The 27,481-nt window shown below is 56.8% G+C and overlaps 1 protein-coding gene across 1 annotated transcript; it reads left to right on the forward strand.

Moving 5' to 3' along the window:
- Window positions 1-7,127: 7,127 nt before the first annotated feature.
- LIMK1 (LIM domain kinase 1) lies at window positions 7,128-27,475 on the forward strand. The gene is made up of 15 exons (XM_077777900.1): window positions 7,128-7,175; window positions 10,420-10,558; window positions 10,825-10,934; window positions 11,638-11,844; window positions 17,702-17,807; window positions 17,923-18,089; window positions 19,034-19,217; window positions 20,023-20,109; window positions 20,409-20,540; window positions 21,930-21,989; window positions 22,261-22,326; window positions 25,004-25,160; window positions 26,638-26,693; window positions 26,873-27,030; window positions 27,143-27,475. Exons 1-15 carry the CDS (start codon window positions 7,135-7,137, stop codon window positions 27,303-27,305), a joined length of 1,833 nt encoding a protein of 610 aa, XP_077634026.1. The 5' UTR covers window positions 7,128-7,134; the 3' UTR covers window positions 27,306-27,475.
- Window positions 27,476-27,481: the final 6 nt, after the last annotated feature.

Consider the following 27,481-nt stretch of genomic DNA (forward strand, 5'->3'; position numbering starts at 1 on the left):
GACAGAATGAGAAAGCCACCTGTAGGTTTGGCCTGAACCGCTAGATGATGGTAGTGTCATTTATTGAGATGAGAAACATCCATGGAAAAGCAGATCCAGGCATAAATTAAGAGCTCTGGCCTGGACGTGTTAAGTTTGAGGTGCCACGTTGACACTTGGGTCTTTATGTCTTGCAGTGCAAAGACAGGACAGGAAGTCTGACCACAGGGATCCCGTGATGCCAATCTCCTTTTGTCCCTAAGCTAGGACAGCCCAAGCTTTGGCCTTTGCCCTGGGTGATGGGCTTGGGCTCATCCTGTGACAGTGTTCCCAAGGAGTCTTGTTTGTCATCAACTTGTGTTTAGCCAGGCACCAATTTAGCAAGTTTGGACAAATCCTGATCACTGACCTGCAGTAAATGGCCTTTCCCACAAGGCTACTGACCCCTCATCTAGAAAATTTTTATCATGAACCCCATAAGTAAAATATTTTTGAGGGGCACCTAGGTGGCTCAGTCGGCTAAGTATCCAACTTCAGTTCAGGTCATGATCTCACGGTTCGTGGGGTGGAGCCCCGCGTCGGACTCTGTGCTGACAGCTCAGAGCCTGGAACCTGCTTCAGATTCTGTGTTTCCCTCTCTTTCTGCTGCTCCCCCACTCTTTCTCCCCCTTTCTCTCTCTCAAAAATAAAAAATAAGCATTAAAATTTTTTTTAAAATATTTTTGAGCAAACATCATATATATATTTGCCATTTGGATGGCATACAGGCACCTAAAACATAACACATCCAAGCCAGAGCTCTTAATTTATTCCCTGACACACACACACACACACACACACACACACACACACACACACACATTCACCTGCAAAGTCTATCCATACTTAACTATACAAGTAACCTATGCTCATTACATAACCAATGCAAAAATAGAGTTATCTAAACTCATCTAAAGATGAGATGGCTTGGTCGGTTTAGCGTCTGATTCTTGGTTTCAGCTCAGGTCACAATCTCATGGGTCCGTGAGTTCAAGCCCCACATCAAACTCTGTGCTGGCAGCTGGGATCTTGCTTGGGATTTTCTCTCTTTCCTTCTCTCTCTCTGCCCCTCCCCACTCACACTGTCTCTGTCAAATAAATAAACAAATAAATAAACTTAAAAAATAAAGATGAGATAAACAATATTTGAACGACTATAGTATTCAAAATTACAAAATCCCTCTGTTTTCAGTTAAAAAAAAAAGATTTAATACCTTATATGAACAATGCTATTGAATACATCAGATCTGTTGAGCCAGTCACTGGTTTCCACTGGGTACACGGGTTTACAAGTGTTAGCATCATCTTCAGTCTCTGCTTTCTTTTCAGGAATCTTTTGCAGCCGCGAGTCCATTCTGTGAACATCAGTTTTGTTGAAAGCACTCAGCTAACTGGCCCTCTCCCACCAATCTAAATATTAAGTATTTTAAAAGCCCAGCTTCAGGGCGCCTGAGTGGCCCAGTCAGTAAAGCGTTCGACTTCGGCTCAGGTCATGATCTCATGGTTCATGGGTTCGAGCCCCGCATCAGGTTCTGCACTGGTAGCTCAGAGCCTGGAGCCTGTTTCAGATTCTGTCTCCCTCTCTGACCCTCCTNCAAGCCTGGGCAACTCTGCCCTTTGCTCCCTGGGCATGTTGCTCAAGCTCTCCACTCACCACCTCTGGCAATGGGATGCAGTGGGAGGGTGCGGCTAAAGAAAGAAAGGGTCGCCCAATACTGGGCCCAGTATTGTAAAGATTCTCTGCTTCTAGGCAGCGCGATCCACCTTTTCGGTGCGGGACTGAGGGCCTATGCTTTGAGAACGGCCCAATTACTCTGGCCACTTCGCTCAGCCCCAACCCTATTTCAGCGGTGACCCCTCCTTCACCCCCGGCAGGGCGGCGCCAGCTCCAGGTCTCCAGCGTTGGGAAAAGCAAACCCCAGACATCTGTCACAGCCGGGCAGAGGTTCACTCCTCCCCAGACCCTCCTCCTTTAGCCCCCTGCCTAACCGGTGAGGGCCTGAGACATGGACCCTCGGGGCTTCCGGCTTCCCCCTCCCGGGCCTGCCCTCACTGCAAAACCAGATCGGCGCCCGTCCCCAAGGCGACCGCCACGGTCCTCAGGGTCCACACCGCCTCCTCCGGCCGGCTCGGGTGAGAGAGGCTCTCCGCGGGGAAACTGAGGCCCCTCCCTGGGCCTCTGCATCCCTCTAGGATGCCGCACCCAGCTTCCCCTCCGACGCCGCGGCTCTCGGCTTACGGGTCTCGGCCTCGCGGAGCCCAGCGCGCACTTGGCGCTCTCAGGAAGATGAATGAAAGGAAGGGGCGGGGCGCCGCCGNCCGCAGGCCCCTCCCTGACACGCTCCCACCCTGTTTACCCCTCCTCGGCCCGGGGTGGGCCCCTCTTCTCTTTCATCCCCGCCAGCCCCATCCCCCTACCGACGACCACCCCGGAGGAGTCCCAGGCGCTGCCCGCCCGGCCCCCATCCGCGTGCCTTGCCCACCCGGGGCTCGCACTGGGGCCCACCCCTTATCCTGTGTCTAAGCCCGGGCGGGAAGAAAGAGGTGCTGGGGAAGCCGCAGCCCTGGGTCCGAGTTGCCCGCCCTGCTCCGTGACCTTGAGCCAGGCGCTACGTGTCAGACCTCAAGTTTCCCCGTGTTGACAATTGCGGGCTGGGTAATTGTCCCCCTCGTACTGGTGGTTGGGAGCCCCGATGGGCAGAGCAGAGATATGCCTCCTCCAGGGAACCGTCGACAGTATCCTGGAGGCCCCCACCCCCTCTCTCTGCACCAAACCCAGTGCCTGCCATCAGTCTTGGCTGGAAGGGTGACTCTCATCCTACCCTCCTTCTCAGCCCCTTTCCCCCTTACCACGGGGCCCAAGGATTGGGTTGCAGGACAGTTAGGGTAGGAAGACCCCCAAGACTCCCGCCATGGGGTCCTCTTCCCTGGGTTTCCCCAACAGCCATCACCTAGGCTCACCTGGTCCAATGCAGGTCCCATTTATGCCAACCCACCCCAGGCCTACCCTTCCCTAGGGCTCCTGCCAGCCCTGCCCCCAGCCGTTGAAGGCCGACTTGGGGCAAGACCCCACCTCACTGTCATCCCCGTCTTAGGTTCCTGAATCCTCATGGAAGGCCAGGCTGTGGCCTGGGAACCTAACTGTATGACCAGGCAAGCCTCACCCTCTCCAGGACTCAGTCTCTCCATCTGTACAATGGGGAGGGGCAGGCTTGGGGGATCCTCCAGGGCTCACCCATCTCCAAGGATGCCAGGCCCCTAGGATGACTAAGCATGCCTAGTGGCCGGCTTACGGAGGTGCCAGGCATCCTCAGAGCAGGTGTTGGGCAGTGCCCAGCTCTCAACCCCAGCAACCCCTCATAGTCCCTGGCATAGCCAAGGCTCAGCTGAAGCATGAATGAAGCAGCTCTGGGCTTCCTTGCCCCTTTCCTCCTGCGGAGACTTCAGCCCTGGATGCACCAACCCAGCCCTGTCAGTCCTTACCCTTCGAAGTTTCTTCTTCCTGGACAAGCAGGGGAGGAAAGGGGCTATGACAAGAGTGTCACCTGCTGCCTTATCCCTAAACCCCGCTGCTTTCTTTCTCCCTACTGACCTCACCAGACAATAGCAGAAGTTGATGCTGTTGCTGGAGAGTGGACATCCAATCCCCCTCTTCAGTTTACAGATGGGGAAACTGAGGCCCAGCGCGGCTTAGCCACTTGGCCAAAGTCGCAGCAAGGCTCTCAGACTTGCATCCTTTAGCCTTCTGCTAGGCACGGTGCCTGGGTGCTGCATGTGTGTACATGGTGATGTGCAGGTCCACATGGGATGGGATGGGCAGGCTGGGCCTTCAAAGAATGGTTCCTGACCCCCTGTCCACTTTGCAGGAAGTGAGTTGCCCGTGTGTGCGAGCTGCGGCCAGAGGATCTATGATGGCCAGTACCTCCAGGCCCTGAATGCTGACTGGCACGCAGACTGCTTCAGGTAGGAGGCAAGGGGGCCCTAAGCAAGGCCAGCCAGAGTCGAGAGGCTGGGTCAGCAATCCGGGAGACCTGGCTATTCCTTCTGGTTGTGACTTCCAGCAAGTCCTTGGCTTTGGTTTCCCCATCTGTAAAATGAGGCATTTGGACTAGAAGGTCCCCAAAGGCCTTTCTGTTTTGTCATTCTAGACCTCTAAGGAGAGGAGGAGAGAGACCTACCTGCATTTCCATCAGTATTAGCGAGGCCTGCTGGCACCTGGGCAGGGGGTGGCTGTGGCAGGCAGTGCACCCCTACCTTCTGAGTACTTGCGCTGCAGAGTAAGACCAGCCCCTTGCTGCCAGAAACCAACTCCAGATGTAGGCGAATGGGGTCAGGGCTGTGGCCAAGCACATGGGGACCCAAAGGTGGCCCAGCAACACAGTAGGACCGTCTCACGAGGCAGGTGCAGGGGACAGCCTTCTAGGGCCAGAGCTGGGGTCTCAGAGATGTGAGATTTCCCCCATGGAGAAGCATGGCAGCAGGAAATTCCAGGCAGTGGGCCTGGCAGGTGCCAAGGGTAGAGCAGTGACAGGGCCCTGGGCAGTCAGTGAACAGCAGGGTTCAGGCAAGAAGGAAGGCATTGACCCCCAGCCGAAGGGGTTTCTTTGAGGCAGAGGAAACCTCCAACGAGGTTTGTTTTATTTTTCTTTAAGAACAGCACCCGCCATTTTCTGTAATTTAGTAAGGGCCAGGCACCCTCCTAAGGACTTTGTCTAGTTAGCCTATTGTATTGTCTCCATTAATGGGGACACCGAGGTCAATTCTCTTGACCAGAGTCACACAGCCAGTGAGTGAAATGAACACACAGCGTCCACCCTGGCTGATGAGGCCAGGAAGGGGGGGGGGGGGAGCATCTGGAACTGGAGTTCACAAGGGGGCCGTCAGGAAAGAAGAGGGCACTAGAGAGGCGGAGAAGGCCACAGACACAGAGATGGAACAATAGCTCATTTGGTTGGGGAGGAGACAGGTTGGGACCAATTTGTGAAAGGGCCCTAAGGCCAAGATATAAGGACCTTCCAAGGGCGGAAGGGGGGAGGGAACGGGAGGGTTTGCAGAAAGCAGGGGAGGGACGTGGGCGGAAGTGCTATTGAAAAATGCCATCCCAGTGGGCAGATGGCGGTGACTTGGCAGGGAAGGGACTGTCACAGTAGTTCAGGGATCCGAGCTCATAAGGGCTGACCTCAGACAGGGACTGCAAACAGAGAGAATTTCAGCTGTAGAAGGAACCGTATTGGCAAACGGTAGTCCCATCAGCCAGCATTTATTGGGCACTCTTAACGTTACACTTGACTCTGAATGACACGGGTTTGAACTGGGCAAGGTCTGCTTCACATGCAGATTTTCCATGGTGCCGTACTGTAAATGTATTTTCTCCGCCTCGTGATTTTCTTCATGACGTTTTCTCTAGCTTACTTTACCGTAAGACTACGGTACGTGTAAGGCTACACGTAACATACAAAAGCTGTGTTAATTGCTTATATTACGAGTAAGGTTTCCAGTCAACAGAAGGCGATGTGTACTTAAGATCTGGGGGGCAGGGGGAGTTGAAAGTTAAACGGGGATTTTTGCCTGTGTGGGGTCGGTGCCCCTGACTCTTGCATCATTCAGGGGGCAACCGTATCTCCTTCAACCTTCACCATAACCCTAGGAGGTACCATTACTTGCGTGGTTTACACGCGAGCAACAGCTACAGCTGGGGCTGGAGCCTGCATTGGCCTCACTCCAAGTCACTGCAGAGTCAGAGAGGTGAGGGGCGCAGGCGCAGGGACCGGGCAGTAATAGCAAGGGCAGCATCTAAAGCAGTCTGGGGTTTTACCCCGGCAGCGGACCATCCAGGGTGGCAGTGCCCTGCCTGGTGCTGGTGAGGTGGTCTGAGGCCACTCGGTCGTGGCTGGGATTCAGGACAGAGCTGAGAGAAATCGGGAAGAACTTTGGGGTCCCCTGTGCTCGCAGTGGGGAGGGAATTTAGGGAGACGTGCTGGAGGGCCAGGAATGCGGCCACGGAAGCCACGGCAAGGAAGCAGCGGGGCAGAATGTATCAGCCTAGCTTTGGACGGGTCCCTGCCCTTCTTAACCAAGAGAAGGGTAAGGCCCCAGGTCAGGGCCGTAGGGGGAAGGCATGTGCCGTTGTCTCGGCTGTGATGGGGGCACCAAGAAGGCTTCCACAAGTGCTCCTGGCCCAGCAGTATGTGCCCCACCCAGCCGCCCCCAAATCTGAGCAAGGCCAGTGTGTCCTTACCCCTGTGACAGTGAGGAATCACTCACAGAGGACTCGCTACTTGCCTGAGCCCCGTGGCTGCCCGGCATCCAGCCTCTGGTCTCCACTTGCCCTGTCCCCAGGAGCCTCTGAGTCCATGACGTGGGCTGGCAGCAGCTGCTGGTCCCCCAGGTCTTGTGGTGAGAGGGTCGTGAAGGCACACAGCATGCCTCTGGCATTAGCCTTGGGGTCCCTGTCACCACAGAGCTCCTTCCTCAGCTCTAGCTGTCCCATCTCCCAGAGGGTTATGGCCAGGCCGAGTGGTCCAAGCTCTGCTTTGGTCCAGCTGCTGCCTTGGCAAGGTCGCTTCCCAGAAGCCCGTGGCACGCGAGCCCCCCAGGTCCCCGTAGCTCTGGAGACATCTCCCTGGAGGCTGGAGGAGCTGGACCCGGGCGAACAGGGGTGAGCGCACCACTGGCACAGGGCTCAGAGCCTGGGCCGGGATGCCGTCTCCCCTCTTCGGGAGACTTTTCAGGCAAGGGGGACAGACTGTCCATGGAAGTCAACCTCCGTTCCCTTGGGAGCAGCGCCGGAAGGACCAGCTGCTTTTGAGCTTGTCCCTGTTCCCAGAGAGTCCCAAGCCCCCCAGTACCTTTGTCCAAGCAGAGGCCGAGGAGCATGGAGGGAGCTTCCTAAAGCGTGCCGGGCTGAGGGCCACCGGAGCAGCCAGCCCGCGGCACCCAGGCAGAAGGCCCCTCAACTGCTTCCTGTTGTGGGCCCAGACCGAGTCCCGCTCACCCACATTGCTGCATCCTCCCCCTGCGTGTGGCCGAGCTAGCCCCACCCTCTGCAGCCTCCAATCCTGAGGGCCTGGGGTGGGATGGGGAAACCGGCCGCAGCCGCTGCCCCTGCTGCAAAGGATGCTGGCCCTGAGAAGAAGCCGCTTCCTCAGAGGAGCCAAGTGAGTGCAGAGCCCCTCTCCACTTGTCCCAGACCTTAGGCAGGGCCCCCGCCGTAGGGCCAGCATCGGAGGCCACTGTGGGGTGGACCTACCTGGGACCCGGCTGTGGGGCAGGAGAACAGAGAACCGAAACCCCTTGGTCACCGTCTGGCCGCCTGCTGGGGGAAGCAGGCCGCTGCCGAGGCTTCTGGTCCTTTGATCCAGTCTCCCCGAGAAGCTGGTCCTCCAGCTGCTCTTTCTTTACCCCTGGTGCCCAGAGGTGGGGCCCTGGGAGGGGTGTACCTGTCCCTGCAGAGAGCTTGCCCCCCAGCGCAGCCCCCCGTGTCCTCCCCAGGCTCCTCCTCCCCCGCCCAAGGCTGGCTTTGTAGTTGCCTGCCCCGGATTGAGGCAAAGACCATCTTCCAGGGGCTCCTCTCTTTGGCTCTGGGCCATCTCTGTACACCCTCAGTACCTAGTACACCTCTCTTGACATCCTTGCTGGGGCAGCAGCACGTGCAGGGCACCCCTAAGAGCCAGGCCTGCCCACCTCCCTCCACCCCAGTCGTCCTCTGGCCTGAGAGGTGAAGGGATAGACAGGGAACCTGTGTGCCTTCCACCTGCAGAGGTACTCCAAGGCCCTGAGTGCCAGTACCAACCCGCTGGGTGAGCCTGGGCTAGATCCCCTCTCTGAGATTGAAGTCCCTGTCCCACAGAGGCCCAGCCTGGGTGCTCTGGGGCAGTTCTGAGGATGCTGGGGGGTGAGACCTGCTCCAGGCAGAGCGTTCTTCAGGAACTGCGCACAATCTCTCTGGGGTCCAGCACTTGTGGATGCCTGACATGGGACCTCAGAGAGCCCTCAGGTTGATGGCAGACCCTGGTGGGGCCAACAGAGGCTGGCGGTGCAGACTGCATGGTGGGGTTGCAGACTGCATAGGCACCCCCGTTCCCCGCCAGGTGATCCAAGCAGACTTCAAGGAAGTGGTGGCCAGGGAGCCGACTGCACTCACCCAGCCCCTGGGTGAGTCAGCGCCACCTGGGTCTTCCAGGCCTGCTGCTGTGCTCAGTGTGCTCAGTGTGCGGGAGTGAAGGGGTAGGAGTTTGCAGGCTGGAGAAGAGCAGTCTCTCCCCCAGAAGAAGACAGCTGCTCCTGCGCCCCCACCAACCCACCCGCCCACCTGCCCACCCAGAGGCAGGCCAGGCCCTGATTCCTGCAGCCTGGCAGACAGGACTGAGGGGGAGACTTCTGTGGTGACACTGCTGTGGCTCAACGGCTGTCTGGTCGGTAGAAGGGCAAAGTGAATCACTCACTGATCACCCCAGGGCGCGTGGGAGGTAGGGGAGCCTCCCCAAGGTCGCGGTGCTTGCTTGTGCCAGCCAGCCTCTTTACAGAGCCCGCTCTGCTGTGAGCACCCCTTCCCACTAGGTTCCAACCTGGGGCCGTGCACTAGAGATCCCCTCAGCCTGGGTGGCCGCCCTCCTGGCCCAGTGCCTTACTTGCCCACCTCACAGTGAGATGCGCGCCCTAAGGACGCCTGGGGTCTGGGGCTGGGGGCCGCTTGCGTGCGTGCTTGCGGGGCAGGAAGGACGGAGGGTGACGTCATGGCTCCCGGCCAGCGTTGCTTCCGCTGCCTGGTCTCACATCCCAGAGCAGTCTCCAGAGGGCCCTCCTCCCCCAGACTCTCCTCTTGAGGGGGAGCTCATCGGACCCCCCCTTCCAGGATTTACCCCCACGCCTGCGCTTCTGAACCAGGGCATTATTCTCCTTCTCCTCCCCAACCTTCAGCCCCTGGCTGTGGTCCCTTGCCCCTCCCCTCAGGCTCCCAGACAATGGGGAACTGACTGGATCCTCTTAAAGGGACAGTGTCCCAACAGCACCCTGGGCCTTCCCTCCTCTTCAGCCCCAGTTCCCTGAAGTGCACCCATGAGTGTCTCTACCGCATGCTGGCTGCAGAAGCTGAGGGTTCCCTGGCTGCTGGTAGGGGGCGGGGGGGACTGGGCAGTCTCCTCAGGCCCCAGTCTTTCCTCTGTCCCCTGGATTGTTTCCCTGCTGGGCGTGAGCTCTCAGACTCATCCCCTGTCCCTACGTGACCTTGGCACATGACCCAGAGTGCTCAGACAGCAGCAGAGCCAGGCAGATTCTCTGCTCCTTGCTTGCTCTGGCCCAGACGAACCTGTGCGCCCAGGACCCTGAGCCAGGCTCTTCAGAACGCAGTGTGGCTCCCGCCCCTGCAGGCTCACTAGGCTCACCAGGCAGCCTGCATCTCCTCACCCTGACTTAGCCTGGCTGCTGCACCCCTCCAGCTCACCCCTGGGTGGAGGGAAGCCAGGCGTGCAGGTCTAGCCCCTGGCCTGTGGGATAACACATAGAAGCGAGTGCATCATTTCTCGCCATCTGCCCCAGCCAGGCCTCCCCTGTAGCCCCTCCCAACGGGGCAGGAGATCCTGACCTTGAGGACTGCACATCTGGGCGGTCTCTGCAACAGTGCGCAGGTGTGGGCACCAGGGCTCTGGTTGAGCTGGGGTTAGGAGGGCTGTGCTGAGGCCCCCTCATTTGACTACAGCATCCGATGGCTAGGAAACAAGGAGACCCTCTGTCCTCACTGATCCTGGCTGGTTCTGCTGAGCTAAACTCCTGCCTCATATGGTCCTGGAACAGGGAGTATTTCTGTGGGGTCTGTGGTGCCCATCGTGTGGCTCAGGGCAGTTTAGAGCCTCCAGACCTCATCTTGCCTCTTGGTGGCCTATGCAGATTGAGTACATTTCGTCAAGACGGTGGGAAGGTGCCAGCTTCTGGTAGGCCTCCACAGCTCCAGCAGGTCACTGCCATCTGCATCAGCTGGCATTCGTTCAGCCGCCCCCCACCCCAGCCTGGGCCCCTAGGTTCCATTCCCCTCTCTGCCAGACTGGTGAGCAAGAGCAAGTCATTTGCCTTCTCTGGACCATCTACCTTGTGTGACAAGGGACAGGGGCTCAAATGTAAAGAGCATTTCTCACCCCGGGGCTAGCAGCTTGGCCAGATGCTCCGGGTGAAGAAGTGCGCAGGCGGTTGTACAGGCTGTGCACTGCACAGAGGCTTCTGGCTGAGAGGTCAGGGGTAGCTGAAGCCATCCCTGGCTCCACTGCTGAGCCCTCTGCCCCAGCACAGGCTTTTTCTGCCCAAGGTCAGGCCGGGGCAGGACACACCTTTTCCTGATTCTCACAGAGGCACCTTACAGACTGTGGGGAATGGGGTGGGCCAGACTGAGCCCCTGTGCCGCCCCCCCAGGTGTTGTGAATGCAGTGCCTCCCTCTCGCACCAGTACTACGAGAAGGATGGGCAGCTCTTCTGCAAGAGGGACTACTGGGCCCGCTATGGGGAGTCCTGCCACGGGTGCTCAGAGCACATCACCAAGGGGCTGGTCATGGTAAGCGCCCCTCCCCCACTCACCACCCCGTCACCCATTTCCCTACCCCAGCGCGCTCTCTCCATCTTCTCACCGGCCCTGACACCCCCCTGCGTCCTGAGCCCATCGATCTGGGTGCACGTCTGCGGAACCAGCATTCCGCAGCTGGCCAGTTGGGCCCCCAAAGTTTGTCTGGGGGCTGCCCTTCTGAGAAGAGACCGGGGGACTGGACCGTGGGGCGCCGAAGGGGCAGCTGACCTGGGCTGTCCCTGCCACCCCCCTGCCAGGTGGCCGGGGAGCTGAAATACCACCCCGAGTGTTTCATCTGCCTCACGTGCGGGACCTTCATCGGTGACGGGGACACCTACACGCTGGTGGAGCACTCCAAGCTGTACTGGTAAGCGCCCTGGCCCCCTCCTAGCCCGGGGTGCCCACCCTGGGACAGACCTTCCACGGCCAGTGTGGGACAGTTGTTACTAGAAGCAATGGGATAGAAGACCCTGGGGAATACCACGAGAGCCCCACTGTGCATTACCCGCCACCTGTCCTGGCCTCACCAGGAGTTTATATTGGGGCTTCCTCGTGTGGGCACCTTTGATTGAATCGTTGGGCACATGACTGAACCCATTCTCCAGATGCCCCTCCCCCTGCCTCCTCCAAGGTCAGGCTGGGCCACAGGCCCACCCTCTGATCACATGGTTGGTCTTTCCAGTGACTAGCCCCCATCCTGAGTCGTCTGTTAACACAAGCCCAGGTGTGGTAACTGGTATTCCAAGGATATAGAGCCAGGAGAAAGAGCAGACAAATCCTTTATGTACAGTGCTGATAGAGCTGGATTAATCCCAGATGGACTCTTAATGACTTCCTCCTGAACTGGATTTATCCACAGGCCCTTTCCTGGCCAGCTGAGAGCATGGCAGGGGCAGACCCGCTCAGAATTACCGAGCCCGGCTCCCGCGCCGGTCCTATCAGGCAGCTGCGACCCCTCCTGCCATGGGGAGCCGTAAAGGGAGGCGGGGAGGAGAGAAGACGCTGGCCACTGTCCCTAACAGTCTTTTCTTCCCCCCTCTTTGGGTCCCTACCACCTGCGGCCCTTGCAGCGGGCACTGCTACTACCAGACCGTGGTGACCCCCGTCATCGAGCAGATCCTGCCCGACTCCCCCGGCTCCCGCCTGCCCCACACGGTCACCCTAGTATCCATCCCGGCCTCAGCTCATGGCAAACGTGGCCTCTCGGTCTCCATCGACCCCCCACACGGTCCGCCGGGCTGCAGCACAGAGCACTCCCACACCGTCCGCGTCCAGGGGTGAGTGGCTGGCTCTGGCCGCAGCCGGGCTGGCTGGGGCCGTGGGTGCCCTTGGTGGGTGGCTGAGTCTAGGGCACCCTGAGCACAGGTGAGCATCTGGGCACAGGCAGAACCCAGCTTTGACGATTGGGTGTACCACATCCCCAGCCCAGTCCTTCCTTTAAAAACCGCGGCAGATCCTGGATACCGTAGTTAAAACTTCTCCTTGAATCCATGTAAACCCAACAAGAAATAGGAGTAAGCAGCTCAGGGCCAGTGAAACAGGGAGCCCAGGAAAGTCATCAGAACCACTAACTACAGCTGCGCCTCGAGGCCAACTGGAAATTGAGTGAATTTAAGCTTGGGTTTTTAAGTCCTTTTACGGCTGGCCTCTCAGAGCCCTGACCCATAGAGGAAGCCAGCGGAATTAGAGAACTCCTCTCCCATTAGGCGGGGATCCCAAAGGGCTCTCTGGATGAGTATGAATGAGAAACAGACCACACCTTCCATCAACCCCTCACTCCCAGAACTGTAAGCTCAACTCACCCGCGGCTGAATGGAAGGGGAGAGCGGAACCTCCCCTGAGAATTCATAAACGGGTTTGCAAAGCAAATTCCTATGCCAGAGTGGCTCAACAAAACAAAACAAACCCCAAGTCACAACTATAAAAGTTTAAAGTACTTCCCGACTGGCAGTGTTCCCTGGTAGAATCAGATGCAGATCTTTTCACCGAGTGTACTGAGCTAAGCGTCCCAAGGAAGCGATGCAGGCAAAAATCAGTGAGCGCACAAGGAGGCGAGGCATTGTGAGAGCCAGCAGACACAACAGGAAGTAGAACCAGACCCACAAGAGCTCCAGGTACTGGAATGATCAGAAACCGTATAAGATAATTATGTTCAATATATTTTAATCATAAGAGATGTTTGGGAATAAATAAGTAAAGAGCAGATAAATTTGGGGGTGCCTGGGTGGTTCAGTCGGTTGAACGTCCAACTTCAGCTCAGGTCATGATCTCGCAGTTTGTGAGTTCAAGCCCCGCATCGGGCTCTGTACTAACAACTCAGAGCCTGGAGCCTGTTTTGGATTCTGTGTGTGTGTGTGTCTCTCTCTCTCTGCCTCTCCCCTGCTCACACTCTATCTCTCTCTGTCTCTCAAAAATAAATAAACATAAAAAAAGAGCAGATAAATTTGGAAAAGAACCGAATAGAACTTCTAGAAGTGAAATAATATAATTCTTTCTTTTTTTTTAATTTTTTTTTTTATTTCTAGGAGAGAGAGAGAGCGTGAGCAGGGGAGGGTCAGAGAGAGAGGGAGTCACAGACTGAAACAGGCTCCAGGCTCTGAGCTGGCAGTCAGCACAGAGCCCGACGTGGGGCTCGAACCCACGAACCGCGAGATCATGACCTAAGCGAAAGTCGGACGCTTAACCGACTAAGCCACCCAGGCGCCCCATAATATAATTATTTCAATGGAAACCTCAAGGCAAGGGTTTAATGGTGGAGGAGGGCTTTAAACTACTGAAGGGAGAAGCAGAGACACAAAAGGAGGAAAGCTGTGACGGGAGGTTAGGACAGATGCAGGACAGTGAGGATCCGAGCATCCATTGGGCATCCCTGGAGAAGTGCAAGATGGCAGGAGGGAGGCAGCATTTGAAGGTCCAATGGCTGACAGCATTCCAGAACTGACAGCAGACACCAATGCACAGACTCAAGCCCAGTAAATCCCAAACAACAAAATAAAAAGAAAGCCACCCTTGGATCACCCACCCCATATAGTGAAACTGCCACCCAAGGCAAAAGAAAAGTCCTTAAAAGCAGCCACAGAATATAGACAAATAGGCAGCTGATTTCTCAACAGAAACAACAGAAGCTAGAAATCAGCAAAATGATATATTCAATGCACTGAGCCAAAAATAGCCATCAACCTAGGATGCTATCCTTGATGAAAATACCCTTCAAGAAAGGGAAAAATAAAAACATGTTTAAGGTGTGGGGCGCCTACATGACTCAGTCCGTTGAGCGTCTGACTCTTTATTTCAGCTTGGGTCACGATCTCACAGTTCATGGGTTCAAGCCCCACATTGGGCTCTTTGCTGACAAGCCTGCTTAGAATTCTCTCTCCCTCTCTCGCTGCCCCTTCCCCACTTACATGCACACTGGCTCACTCTCTCTCAAATAAATAAATACAAACATACACACACATACATATATGGGTAGGAGACATATATACCCTAAATGTGGCCAAAAAATGTTAACAATAACAAAAATAAATTAAAAAAATAACAAAAAATGTGTTAACAAAACACATTAAGTTGGACAAAACCACGGTTTGATAGGTCATCCATAAAGAATATTCTAAAGGATGTAGAAAAGGTCTGAAATGAAAGAAAGAATGCAGATTAGACAGCCAGCACAGTGTGACACTCCTCTCTGGGCTTTGGGGTTCTTTGAACAGTGAGGAAGTTGGACACCTTGAGGTTTTCGAAGATCTCTCCCGGGCCTTGATTGACTCCTTGAGAAGTAGTTTTATAATTTATTTATTTATGTATTTATTTTGAGAGAGACTGAGTGAGAGGGGGGGAGGGCAGAGAAGGCGAGGGCAGAGGGTCTGAAGAAGGCTTCATGCAGACAGCAGAGAGCCCAATGCGGGGCTCAAACTCATGAACTGCAAGGTCATAACCAGAGCCAAAGCTGGATGCTCAACTAACTGAGCCACCCAGGCACTCCTACGATTTTTTTAAATCTTCATTTATTTTTTTTTAATGTTTTATTTATTTCTAGGAGAGAGAGAGAGACAGCATGAGCAGGGGAGGGTCAGAGAGAGAGGGAGTCACAGACTCTGAAACAGGCTCCAGGCTCTGAGCTGGCAGTCAGTACCGACGCGGGGCTCGAACCCACGAACTGCGAGATCATGACCTAAGTGAAAGTCGGACACTTAACCGACTAAGCCACCCGGGCGCCCAATCTTCATTTATTTTTGAGAGAGCGTGCAAGCAAGGGAAGGGCAGAGAGAGGGGCAGACAAAGGATCATAAGAAGGCTCTGTTATGACAGCAGAGAGCCTAATGCCGGGCTCAAACACACTAACTGCGAGATCACGACCTCAGCCAAAGTTGGACACTCATCCGACTGAGCCACCCAGGCTCCAGAGAAGTAGTTTTAAATGTCCCCCTGAGTGGGCGTGGGAGCCAAGTGTCAGCTTCCATTGGATTCAGCCAGCGCGTCTCACACACCGGGGCTGGGCACTGATCAAAAGGGAAGATGGTACTGGCCTTGACCCTCCTTCTGCTCCCCCACCTTGAGCGTCAGCCAGGCCAGCCAGCTGCCTCTTGTACACAAATGGGCAGACAGACTGGGGAAACATAGGAAACTCCCAGACCAGCTGGGCCCACAACACCAGGCAGACTTTTAGAAATGGAAAGCTAGGGGCACCGCCTCCCCGCCCCCCTCACGGGCTGAGCCTTGGGATGAGCTCCTTGCCAGCCAGCGTCTGCTTCCCCAACAATGTCAGCAGAGACCATGCCCCTCTTAGAAGCCCCCCCGCCAAAGGCTGCTCACCAGACTCACTTGTTTGTTTTAAACAAGTCACAGGACCACATTTCTTTTTGTTTATAGTAGCATTTTAAGGAAAGCTTAATTTATCTGTCTCCTGGCCCCCTGCCACCCTAGCAAGAGACTGAAGGAAGGCAGGAGGCTAAGGAATATACCTTTTTTTTTCTTTTTAATGCTCACCTATTTTTTAAGAGAGAGAGAGAGAGAGCGGAGGAGGGGCAGAGAGAAAGGGAGACACAGAATCCGAAACAGGCTCCAGGCTCTGAGCTGTCAGCACAGAACCGACGCAGGGCTCAAACCCACAAACTGTGAGATCATGACCTGGGCTGAAGTCGGATGCCTAACTGACTGAGCCACCCAGGTGCCCCAATGAACATAGTTTTAAGACTGTACCCACAAGAAGTCTGTTTCAATGAAATATATTCACTGTTTTTCAACTTTTTATCTTGAAATTTGCATATTTACAGCAAATTGACCAAAATAAGTATATCAAATACCTACACATCCTTCTGTGTTCACCGATTTTAACATTTTTTGGCCACATTTAGGGTATATATGTCTCCTACCCATATATGTATGTGTCTGTATGTTTGTGTGATTTACGTATACGTACACATACATATATGTAATTACTATTATTTACTAAATCACCTAAGCGTCGGTTGCAGGCTTAGTAACCCTTCGTCCTCACCAAATACTTTACACATTGTCCTAGAAACAAGCTCATTCTCTTACCTAACTATCAATGTGTCTTACGGCGCAGTCACGAGGTTTAGGAAATTTAACACGGACGTGATGCTTCCACACAATACACAGTCCACATTCCAATTCTGCCGGTTTTCTCAACAGCGTTCTTTATAGCCCCTTCCCTCAACCCAGGATCCAACCCGTGACTGTAAAATGCATTGAACCCTCAGTCTGTTCAAATCTGTGACCCATTCCTTGCTTTTTCTTGTCCTTCATGACCTTGACATTTATGAAGAATACAGGCCAACTGTTAAGTAGAGTACCCCTCCATTCGAGTTGGGCTGCTGTGTCCCCTCTGCTAGATTTAGATGATGCATTTTGACCTGATAAGTGCATTAGTGATGCCATGTCTTTCTTGGGTCTTCTGCCAGACCCACGTCACCAATAAAGCATGCCCTTTATCGGGAGATGTCGCCTTTGATTACTTGGTTAAAGTCCGGTCTGCTGTCTGCAGTCCAGGATTTTTTGTGCCCTTGTAACACAATCAGTAAGTCATTTGTGAGAGTTGATTCTGTAAATATCCTGTCCCCACCAGCCTTTCCCCGAATAGTTTCAGCATCCACAGAGGATTCTTATCGGTATCAATTAGTACTGTGGCAGCTACATCATGGTGATAGTCTAACTCTGTTCATCCTTTTGCATTTGTCACCTGGCTTTCCAACGTAAGGAAGAACTTCTCCCCTGCATGAGAATATACTCTTGATAATGAAGAATTTTTATGAACCTTTTTTTCTTAAAGTCCCCAGTCTTCTTTCCATTCTGCCCCCACCCCCTCCTCAGGGGCAGAGACAAAGTAACATTCCTTAAAAAGCCTTCATGGAGACAAAAGGAAAACAAGATAACCAAGGAGTTAAAAGAAGCAAACAGAGAGGGGCGCCTGGGTGGCTCAGTTGGTTAAGCGTCCAACTTTAGCACAGGCCGTGATCGTGCGGTTTGAGGGTTCAAGCCCTGCGTCGGGCTCTGTGCTGACAGCTCAGCTTGGAGCCTGCTTCAGATTCTGTGTCTCCCTTTCTCTCTGCCCCTCCCCTGCTCACACTCTGGCTCTCTCTCTCAAAAATAAATACATGTTTAAAAAAAAAAAAAAGCAGGAAATAAATTTGGCAAAACGGCCATTCCGTGAGCTAGATTATAGGTATTATCTTGTCTCCACCCTGCTGCTGCTTCTGGAGAAGTGGAAGCCTTAGCCTCACCTTGCAGGGCAGGTTTGGGAATCCAGGGTACCCAGACCCTCTTAGAACCCCCTCATGAGGTGATGCATGTCTGCTGGAACCACACCATGCAGCTAGAAGGACCCGTCTGTCCTCTGCAGCAGACACAGCACCCTCCTGAATGGGAGCCCCTGCACATCCAGTAGGGATGTGCTTTTCTGCAGTTTCACACCCACAGCAGACATTAACAATCAGTTACAGAATTCTTCCCCACCAAACCAGAACTCCAGATCCTACACCGTTGTCATCCATCAATCATGCAAAATAGAATTAATTTGCCTCCCCAATCTGATCCCCTTGGGCTTGATTTCCCATCCGGATTCCAGGGAACAGGCAGGCAGGAGTCTGGCTGACTACTACTCTATGCTCACAGAGTGGACCCCGGCTGTATGAGCCCAGATGTGAAGAATTCCATCCACGTCGGAGACCGCATCCTGGAAATCAATGGCACGCCCATCCGCAATGTGCCCCTGGATGAGGTATGGGTCCAGAGTCTGGTAAGCTAAATGGAGGGGGTGCGGTCATGCCTGATTCCTCCCCCCGCCCCACCTGCAGCACTTCTGACTCCCCTGTCTGCACACCTGCTCTCCCCAGATTGACCTTCTGATCCAGGAAACCAGCCGGCTGCTGCAGCTGACTCTTGAGCATGACCCACATGACACACTGGGTCATGGGCCGGGGCCTGAGCCCAGCCCCCTGGGCTCCCCTATCCACACTCCCGGTGGGGAGATGGGCAGCTCCTCCCGGCAGAAGCCTGTCCTGTAAGTCAGCAGCATGCCTTGTTGAATCTAGGTACTTACACGGACGCTGGGCCTCAGGGATGGGACCCGGGTCCTGCCCTCCGGTAGCTCCCAGTCTGATGGGGGCGTCAGCCCTGCAATAAAGCAGGCCCGCGAGGGGTGCAGAGGGCTGAGAAAGAGGAAGGTTCACGGGTCACGAGAGGTAGGAAAGCAGGGGTGCACCTCCCCCAGCTGGGCTTCCACAGCACTTTAAGGGGGGAGCGGCTGGCAGGTAGCTCAGTATGACAGGAGCATCAAGTGTGGCTGGGAAGCCATGGGCCCGCTGAAGGGTCGCGCAGCAAGGTGACGTGTTTCACGGAGATCGCTCTGAGCATCTGTGCCAGAGATGGCTTGTGGGCCGTTGCAGGGGCCCAGGCAGGAGGTGCCACGGGCCCTACCTCCTCTTGAAGGGAGGGGAGACACAAGAAAGAAGTCCAGAGAAAGCCTGGTTCTCACTCCAGTGACTTGGGGCCTGCTCAAGGCTCCTGGCCTATCTTCTGGGGTGACAACGTGTAAGAGATAGTGGTGTCGACGTGTATTTCCTCCTTGCATGCTTTTGTCTAGTGCTCGAGCCACCCGCAGGGCAGAGTGAAGGGCATCCTGGACAGGTTGACCGCCTCTGCGGCTCGAGGCCCGGCACTCAGGTGCTGGGAGATGCATCGGTCCCCAGGCAGAGAAGGCCAAGGACAAAAGGTCCTGCCACAGGCACCTGCAGGGCACCGGGCCCAGGACGGAGGTCTAGTCTAGTCTGGGCTGGGTGCTGGATGGGGACCAGCCTTCTGACCGCCCAGGAGCTCCGCCCTGTGCCACCCTCTCCTGGACTGGGGTGGGGGTGCTGATGGTACGTGGCAGGCGGGAGGAAAGGGGCAGGACCAAGGTCCGGTGCCCACCTGTGCCGGTGACACCGAGCCCCGTGTGTCACCCAGGAGGAGCTACAGCATCGACAGGTCCCCAGGTGCTGGTTCCCTGGGCTCCCCAGCCTCCCAGCGCAAGGACCTGGGCCGCTCCGAGTCCCTCCGTGTGGTCTGCCGGCCGCACCGCATCTTCCGGCCATCAGACCTCATCCACGGGGAGGTGTTGGGCAAGGGCTGCTTCGGCCAGGCCATCAAGGTACAGGGCGGGGCCAGAGGTGGGTTGGGGGGCAGGCCGGGGAAGACCCATCAGTCCCACCTCCAGAAATCCACAGTGGAAGGGGAACCGGGCTTCCAGACTCCTTGGCCAGCACTCTCTTCCACCTGGACCTCCCTGAGCCACTTAGAAGGAGGGGGCCCACTACAGAGAGACCCAGAACTTTATGTGGAGGATGGGGGTAGGAGGTGGGGGTGGGAGGGCAACCCGGGCCCACCCAGAAGGCGCCCTTCCTGGGGCCCTGTGCTAAGCCTGAGACCAACCCCTCACGGCCCCCATGCTGCCCACCCCTTCACACGCTGCCCCAATAGAGACACATGCCCCTCCCTGGCTCTGAGGTCACCTGCGTGTCACCAGGCTAGAAAGTTCAGGATCATACAGAAGGCATCGGCGAGGGCCTGTCCCTTGTCCTCTTCCCAGGGGAGGGGTCCCTGGCAGAGTCGCCGTCCCACCTCCAGGAAGTGGCCCAGCAGAGCAGAGGACAGAGAGCTAGCCTCCAAGTCAGGTGGCCCTGGGGCCGAGCCCCAGCCACCACTCCCGTCCTGCTGGGTGACCTTGGCCACTGTCGGGAAGCCTCCTGAGCCTCCTTGTCCTCATGTATAAGGGAATGATAAGTCCTGCCCCTCCAGGGCTGGGGGCACAGCACTGGGATGTCTGTGAAGAGCTTGAAGCCATCTGACTGTCCCCCTCCTGGCTCTGGGGGGTGAGGCTGGGGACCCCTACAAGTCGGGCGGAGAGCAGAGCCTCTGTCGGTACCAAGTCTCCATGCCTCTGTGTCCCCACACAGGTGACACACCGGGAGACGGGCGAGGTGATGGTGATGAAGGAGCTGATCCGGTTTGATGAAGAGACCCAGAGGACATTCCTCAAGGAGGTCAGTGAACAGATCTGCCACCCTCCCCTTCACCAGACTTCTGGGACACGCCCATGGTCCCTGCCCCCTCTCTGCTGAGAGGGGTGGCCCGGGCTTCCGGGAGGATGTGACACTCAGCCCACACACAGAAGAAGAGAGAGTATCCCGGCAGGAGGGGGAGAGGGACCCTGGGCATCACAGAGGGTGCCATGGGCCACACAGGCACGGGCTCCTGCACCGGCTGTGGTCTCTGGCGGGGCAGTGGGGGAAGAGAGAGACTGGGGCAGAGCCCCAGGCCCAGCCTGCCTGCACCCCACCAGGTGAAGGTCATGCGATGCCTGGAGCACCCCAATGTGCTCAAGTTCATTGGCGTGCTCTATAAGGACAAGAGACTCAACTTCATCACTGAGTACATCAAGGGGGGCACCCTCCGCGGCATCATCAAGAGCATGGTGAGTGCACAGGTGGAGCCCGCACCTGCTACCCCTGCTGCCCCCAGACCCCACACCTGCCACCCCGGGCCCCGCAGCCAGCCCCATGGGTCCTAGGTGGGTAGCTGCTCCCTGGGCCTCCTCAGCTCTGCAGTGGGGTTGGCCTCTAGCCTCCAAGGCCCTCCAGTCCCTGAGTCTGAGTCAGACAGGGAGCAAGGTCCAGACAGGGTGGCAGCTTGGCTGAGGGGCCACACAAGCTGTTTTGGGGTAGCTGCCCTATGGACCTACTGCCCTGTGGGAACCCACAGGCCAGTGGGTCCCCAGCCTCCCCTGCCCCGTGCTTTCCGAAACGCCTGAGGAAAGGCACCTGCGTTACCTCTCTGCTGTGGACTTTTGTTTTGCTTGTAGCAAAACCAAATCATTTTTACTACTTACTATGTTCTGTAAAATTCAGAGCTTTTTTTTAATTAAAGATACAGAGCTCAAGCGGGGGAGGGGCAGAGAGAGAGGGAGACACAGAATTCAAAGCAGGCTCCAGGCTCTGAGCTGTCAGCACAGAGCCCAACTTGGGGCTTGAACTCACGAGCCACGAGATCATGACCTGAGCCGAAGACGGATGTTTAACTGACTGAGCTACCCAGGTGCCCCAAAATTCAGAACTTTCTTTAAGGACTTGGATAAAATTGCAAATGCAAACTGAGAAAGTATTTGGAGAGAAGCTTCTAGCACTCTCGGGCTCTCAGACAGTGCCCCAGGGGTCCCCACCTGGGCATCACCCTGACACCAAGAGGCCCTGATCCCCTCCTGCACCTGCAGATTGCCCGCTGCCTCAGGCTACGGTCCCTGCAGGCCTGTAACAGGTGTGACTTCTCGGGAGGGATTCTGTGGTCAAGCGCAATTTGGAATCACAGGCCTCCACCCACTTGGGCTTCCTCACTGCACTCTGGGTCTTTATTATGCTCTCATGTCCTCAACCCCCCAACTTGAGCTCTGTAGGGGGATGGGGTGTGAGGACCAGGCGTTTCCCAGATGATTTGAGCCCAAAGCCCTACTCGCTGGCGCTCTTCAGGCGATCTCACAGGGCCCGTCTCTCTCTGCCCGCATGGGAAAGTAGCTTCAGATTTCCTAAAAACCCAAAAGCATGGGATTATGTCAAACGTAGAGACATAAGAGCTGGCTCAGCTGTTACAGAGGACTGTCCCCCACTTTGTGTTTGAAATCACGTACTGAAAACTGATGTTTTTGAGTTATTCACCCCACACTCCTTAGAAGCAGACAAAGGTGGGTGCAAAAGAAAGTGGGGGGTCATCGGACTCTCCCAGACACTTGCTGCCTTGGCTTTTCTCTCACCCAACCGTCCTGCCCCGTTGGTCCATGCTGGCCCTTCTCTCCTTTCCCCCACCCCCCCAGGACAGCCAGTACCCGTGGAGTCAGAGGGTGAGCTTTGCCAAGGATATCGCTTCCGGGATGGTGAGTAGGCTCCAGGGGTGCGGGCTGGGTGACCTGACCCCACCTATGATACGATTCTGTCCTGCTGACCCAAAACCTTAGAAGACACTGAGAGACAGAAGCCATTAGGAGGCACTGAGAAAGAGCAGAGGGGAGGAGATGAGGGTGGGGAAAGTGTCCCTGACTGCCTGGAAGGGGCAGGACGGGAGGTAGAAGCCTCCGGGGGGCCCCAGGGGCGGGCTGGGGTCCCTGGGCGCAGCTGCCTCCTGACCTCCGTGCGCCCTGCCCCCAGGCCTACCTCCACTCCATGAACATTATCCACCGAGACCTCAACTCCCACAACTGCCTCGTCCGAGAGGTGAGCAGCCGGGCCCAGTAGGGAGGGAGGGAGGGAGACCGGAGGAGCCCCGCCCGTGCACTCCCGGCCTCTGCCCTTCTCGACAGGGCTCCTGGGCTGCCTGGACCCGCTCCTCTTTCGGCCCAGCTGCAAGCAGCCTCGGCTGTGTCATTTACTTGGCTTGTGGCCCCAGCACTGAGCCATCAGCATCCTGGGGCGTTAGGAGGCTGTGATCAATCAATAAGGGAGAGAGTGACAGACGTGTAAGCTGTGACGGGTTGTGAGCGTGGCGTTGACAGGACAGCCCGCCACAGAGTGGCTGGGCCCACACCTCGCAGCCCAGCAGTGGGGGGCCTGGGCGCGTGGGCTGGGGGGTCAAGGCAGGCTTCGCAAGAGGCTCCAGGGGCACACTTAAGTAGGGGAGAGGGGTGGGGGCGCCTGGGCGGCTCATTCGGTTAAGAGTCTGACTCTTGGTTTCAGCTCAGGTTGTGATCTCATGGTCCATGAGTTCGAGCCCCTTGTCAGGCTCTGAGCTGACAGTGCGGAGCCTGCGTGAGATTCTCTCTCTCCCTCTCTCTGCCCATCACTGGCTTACGTGCTCTGTCTCTCAAAATAAATAAACTAAAAAAGATAATGAAAAGATAGGGTGGGGGTAGTCTGAGGGGTGAGGATGAAGGGGACCACGGACTGTCCACAGAAGGCAGAGGAAGGGGGCGGCTGACCACGCCTGACTGGGGAGGCAGTGCGCTAGCTTCCAACAGCCGCTGCAGCAGAGTTCCCCAGACTGGATGGCCTGGAGCCACAGAAGTGTATTCGCAGAGTTCAGGAAGCAAAGAGTCCAAAACCAAGGTGTTGACAAGCCTGGCTCCTTCCAGAGGCTGTGAGGGAGAACCTGTCCCATGCTTCCCTCCCAGCTTCTAGAAACTGCTGGCGCTCCTTGGCGCTCCTTAGCCTGTAGCCACATCACTCTGGTCTCTGCTTGAGTCTTCACACAGCTTTCTCCCCTCTGTGTGTCTGTGCGCCCTCTTATTATTTTTTTTTAATCTTTTTTTGTTTATTTTTGAGAGAGAGAGAGTGTGTATGTGGGGGGGAGGGGCCGAAGGAGAGGGAGAGACAGGATATGAAGCCGGCTTCAAGCTCCAAGATGTCAGCACAGAGCCCGACACAGGGCCCAAACTCACAAGTGAGATCATGACCTGAGCTGAAGCCAGACACCCAACCGACTGAGCCCCCAGATACCCCTGCCCTCTTCTTATAAAGGCACCAGACACTGGATCTAGTAGAACCTCATCTTAACTGGTAGCATTTGCAAAAATCTTATTTCCAAATAAAGTCACTTTGAGATTCTAAGTGGACATGAATTTGGGAAAGGAGACTATTCATCCCCCTACAGGGCAGGTTTGAGGAATAAGTTCTCCAGGCAGGCATTTGCTGAGTGAATTCAGTATAAGTGTTTCAGATGGTAGGAGGAAGCACGTGCAAAAGCCCACTGACTGGTATGACATTTAGGAAGCAATGAGTTGGTCGCTATTGAGTCGGGGGAAGCGGTGATCTAAGCCCTCTGGGAATTTCCAGGAGGCTCTGGGGGCCTCTGGGCCCCCAGAAAGCTGTGGGCAATAAACACACAAGAGAGGTGGGAAGGCTTGCTCCATCGGCCTCCCAGGGAGCCGACCCAGGCTGCCCCTGCTGGTGAGGGATGGTACTGCATGGCTGAGCCAGGGTGGTGTGCAGGGGGAGGAGGCCCCACCTATCACAGCTTTGACCCCTCAGCGGGGGCCACCCCTTGAGAATCTGATGAGAGTTGGGAGCTCCCTGTCCCCAGAAGCCATCCGTGCACACGCCAGAACTTTCGCCTACCGTGTGGGGCCTCGGAGAATCCAGTGGTCACCCTTGCTGTCTTCCTGGAGCCGTTTCCCATAGCAGGGGCTGGGGGGCCGCTTCACCCTCGGACCCTGGGGCACCCATGCAGGTCCTGAGAGGGGCGGGACAGGAATCAGCACTTGAACAATCCTGGTTGGCCCTGCGCGTGCCCAGCCCCTCCCCTGTCCTCTGTGTTTGTAGAGTTTTCCGGGGATCCTTCCCTGTAGACTGAGCCTGGTCCTAACCCCCACCTGGCTGGGTCCCTGCCACCTTGGCCTGTCACTCACGGCCTCTGTGTCTGTGCACAGTGGCCCGTCCTGGGGCTGGCACAAACGGTCCAGGCTTCCAGGACCCTGGACAGCAGGCCTGAGAGGCCTGGCTCCGGGACCTCTGGAGGACCTCCCAGCCCCCTGACTTTGCACCAGTGCCCCAGGGGGACCCTGCCTGTCCCTTGCTGGGTGGACACAGCGGTCACATCTGCACTCTGTGGGGTTCCAGGCCTAGAGGGGCTCCCACACACCTGAAACAGTAAAGCTGACCCGTTGGGTGGCCTTGGAAAGCTGTCTTCCCCTCTCTGGGCCTGAGTAACCCTGTGTGTAAAGTGGGGATGACAGTAACACACACCTCCCCAGACCGCTGGAGGATGAAGGGACGCAGCTGTCACGTGCCAAGCACAGGACCTGGGTCATGAATTGGAATGACTCCCTCCCTTGCACAGCATGGGCACACAGAGTACTACTCACAGCCCCCCAGGGGTCAGAGGCATGCCCTAGGGGTGGGGTGGGCAGGGGGTGCCAGGAGCCCGTCTCAGGGCAGCCCTGCTTCACGGTCACCCCAGAACAAGAACGTGGTGGTGGCCGACTTTGGGCTGGCACGCCTCATGGTGGAAGAGAAGACGCAGCCAGAAGACCTGCGCAGCCTCAAGAAGCCAGACCGCAAGAAGCGCTACACGGTGGTGGGCAACCCCTACTGGATGGCGCCCGAGATGATCAATGGTGAGCTGGCCCCACCCGTCACATCCCTCCCCGCCGGGTGGGGGGTCCCGGGCGGGGCTGCAGCCCCCACTGCCTAGCCACTCCCTTCCCCCCCAGCTTCCTCCCTGGGTCCTGTAACTCGTGTCCTGTGCCACTTTCACGCACCACCACCCACCTGGCTTAGAAAACAAGTGATCACATAGTCCTGGAAGTGGGAAGTCCAGTGTCAATGTTGCTGGCCCGAAGTCAGGTGTCAGCCGGAGCGAGGGAAGATCCTGTTTCCTTTCCAGCCTCACTCCCTGGCCCGAGGCCCCTTCCTCCATCGTAGGCCAGGACCCTGGCACCTTCCCGGACGTATGTGTCCACTGTCACATCTCCTTCCATGCCTGCCTCCCTCACGAGGACCTTTTGTGTTCGTATCGCAGATACTCTCCCCATGTCCAGCTCCTTCACTCAGTCACTCCGGCAAGTCCCACGCAAGGTGACATCTTCACAGGGCCCAGGGATCAGGTGGTGGACAGCCAGGCCCACCCAGCTCCTCCCTCCCACTCCGTTTCTTTTTTATCAGGCCTGTGACCCACGTATGCCCACACCCCGCATGGGCAGGTGACGTTCAGACAGAGTCAGGGGCAGGCAGAGCAGGGGGCGTCTCAGCACCAGCACTGACCAGAGTTAACGTGGCCCCTCACATCCCACCTGATAACTTAACCTTCGGCAGGGGGCTAGCCCCCTACCTTTAAGGGGTGCTGTGGGGACCAGCCGAGGTTTGGGTGCTCCTCAGCATCTCATAACATGAGCGCGGCTGTACTGGTTGCTTTTAACATCATGGTGCAGATGTGCTGGTCCCCCATCTCCCAGCTGAGGAAACTGAGGCTCAGGGAGTCTGTATCAGCTACTGGGGCTACTCTTCACAAATGTCCACAAACTGCATGGTTTAAAACAACAGACATTTATTCCCTGGAAGTCTGAAATCCAGGAGAGCCCTGCTCCCTCCCGGGATTTTAGGGGAGCACCCACTCCTCACTGCTTCTGGCTTCTGGCGGCTGCCTCAGCACTCCCGTGCCCGGGCTCATGGCCATGGCCGCCTCTCCCTGTGTCTCCTCCTCCTCAGTCTCTCGTGGGACGTTTGCAACGGCACTTAGAGCCCACCCGGATGATCCAAGATTATCTCCTCTCAGGATCCTTTTAACGACCATATTTGCAAAGAACTTCTTTCCCTGCCAAGTCATGATCACACATTCCAGGGGTTCGGCATGGGTAGTTTGGGGGCTACCATGTGGTCCATGACTTGTCCAGAGCAGCACAACTGGGCCTGGAACCCCTGGGCAGGGCTGTCATCCTCACTCCCCACCCCACCAAAGGCTTGCTCAGACGTGGCAGGGGCGGGAACACAGAGCATAAGCCCTGCTCCCAAGGCGGTTGCTAGTCCCTTCGTCCTGGTCCCGACCTGCCAGCCGCAACCCAGCCTCACCTGCTGACAGCCCGTCTCTTCACCCAGGCCGCAGCTATGATGAGAAGGTGGATGTGTTTTCCTTTGGAATCGTCCTGTGTGAGGTGGGCGGCAGTTGGCATCGGGCTTGGGGGCTCCTGGGAACCTGCATCCCTGGAGGCGGAGGGAGGGGGGAGGTGGTCAGGCTGGCGCCAGACCAAGTGTCACCTGCCCTCAAACCCACCTGGGTGGCGCCCGGCTGCTGCCCCCCACCCGGGTAACTGCCGGGCCTTGTGCTGTACAGATCATCGGGCGGGTGAACGCTGACCCTGACTATCTGCCCCGCACCATGGACTTCGGCCTCAACGTGCGAGGCTTCCTGGACCGCTACTGCCCCCCAAACTGCCCACCGAGCTTCTTCCCCATTACCGTGCGCTGCTGTGATCTGGACCCTGAGAAGAGGTAAGAGGGGTCGGGGGCTCGGCCAGAGCAGCCCTAAGGGGTGGGGCCAGTCCCCCCTCACCCCCACCCCTGGCAGCGGGGAACCCACTGTCCCGCCCACCTGTCACCCTAGACCCTCCTTCGTGAAGCTGGAGCAGTGGCTGGAGACCCTCCGCATGCACGTGGCCGGCCACCTGCCGCTGGGCCCGCAGCTGGAGCAGCTGGACCGGGGCTTCTGGGAGACCTACCGGCGCGGCGAGAGTGGGCTGCCTGCTCACCCCGAGGTCCCTGACTGAGCCGCCTCGCGGCCCCCCTCCCCGCCCTGCCCCACACTCCTCTGCGGGAGGGCGGGGGGCAGAGCCTTTGGCCGGCAGCAGGCGTCCAGACTCCTCCCCAGTGCCAGGCCCTGACTTGCCTTCTCCTGCCCTGCGCTGTGGCCCCTTTGCCCCCTCTCTGCCAGCCTCCCCCCCCC

Source organism: Crocuta crocuta, unplaced genomic scaffold, assembly GCF_008692635.1.
Source record: "Crocuta crocuta isolate KB4526 unplaced genomic scaffold, BGI_CrCroc_1.0 scaffold217, whole genome shotgun sequence".
Taxonomy (NCBI): Eukaryota; Metazoa; Chordata; class Mammalia; order Carnivora; family Hyaenidae; genus Crocuta; species Crocuta crocuta.

What these genes read in the sequence shown, in the direction of transcription:
- LIMK1 (XM_077777900.1), top strand. Translation starts at nt 7,135, where the DNA reads ATGCTGGCCCTGAGAAGAAGCCGCTTCCTCAGAGGAGCCAA. An exon ending in CGCTTCCTCAGAGGAGCCAA is followed by an intron (nt 7,176 to 10,419) that starts GTGAGTGCAGAG and finishes CCGCCCCCCCAG; the next exon opens with GTGTTGTGAATGCAGTGCCT. An exon ending in TCCCGGCAGAAGCCTGTCCT is followed by an intron (nt 18,090 to 19,033) that starts GTAAGTCAGCAG and finishes TGTGTCACCCAG; the next exon opens with GAGGAGCTACAGCATCGACA.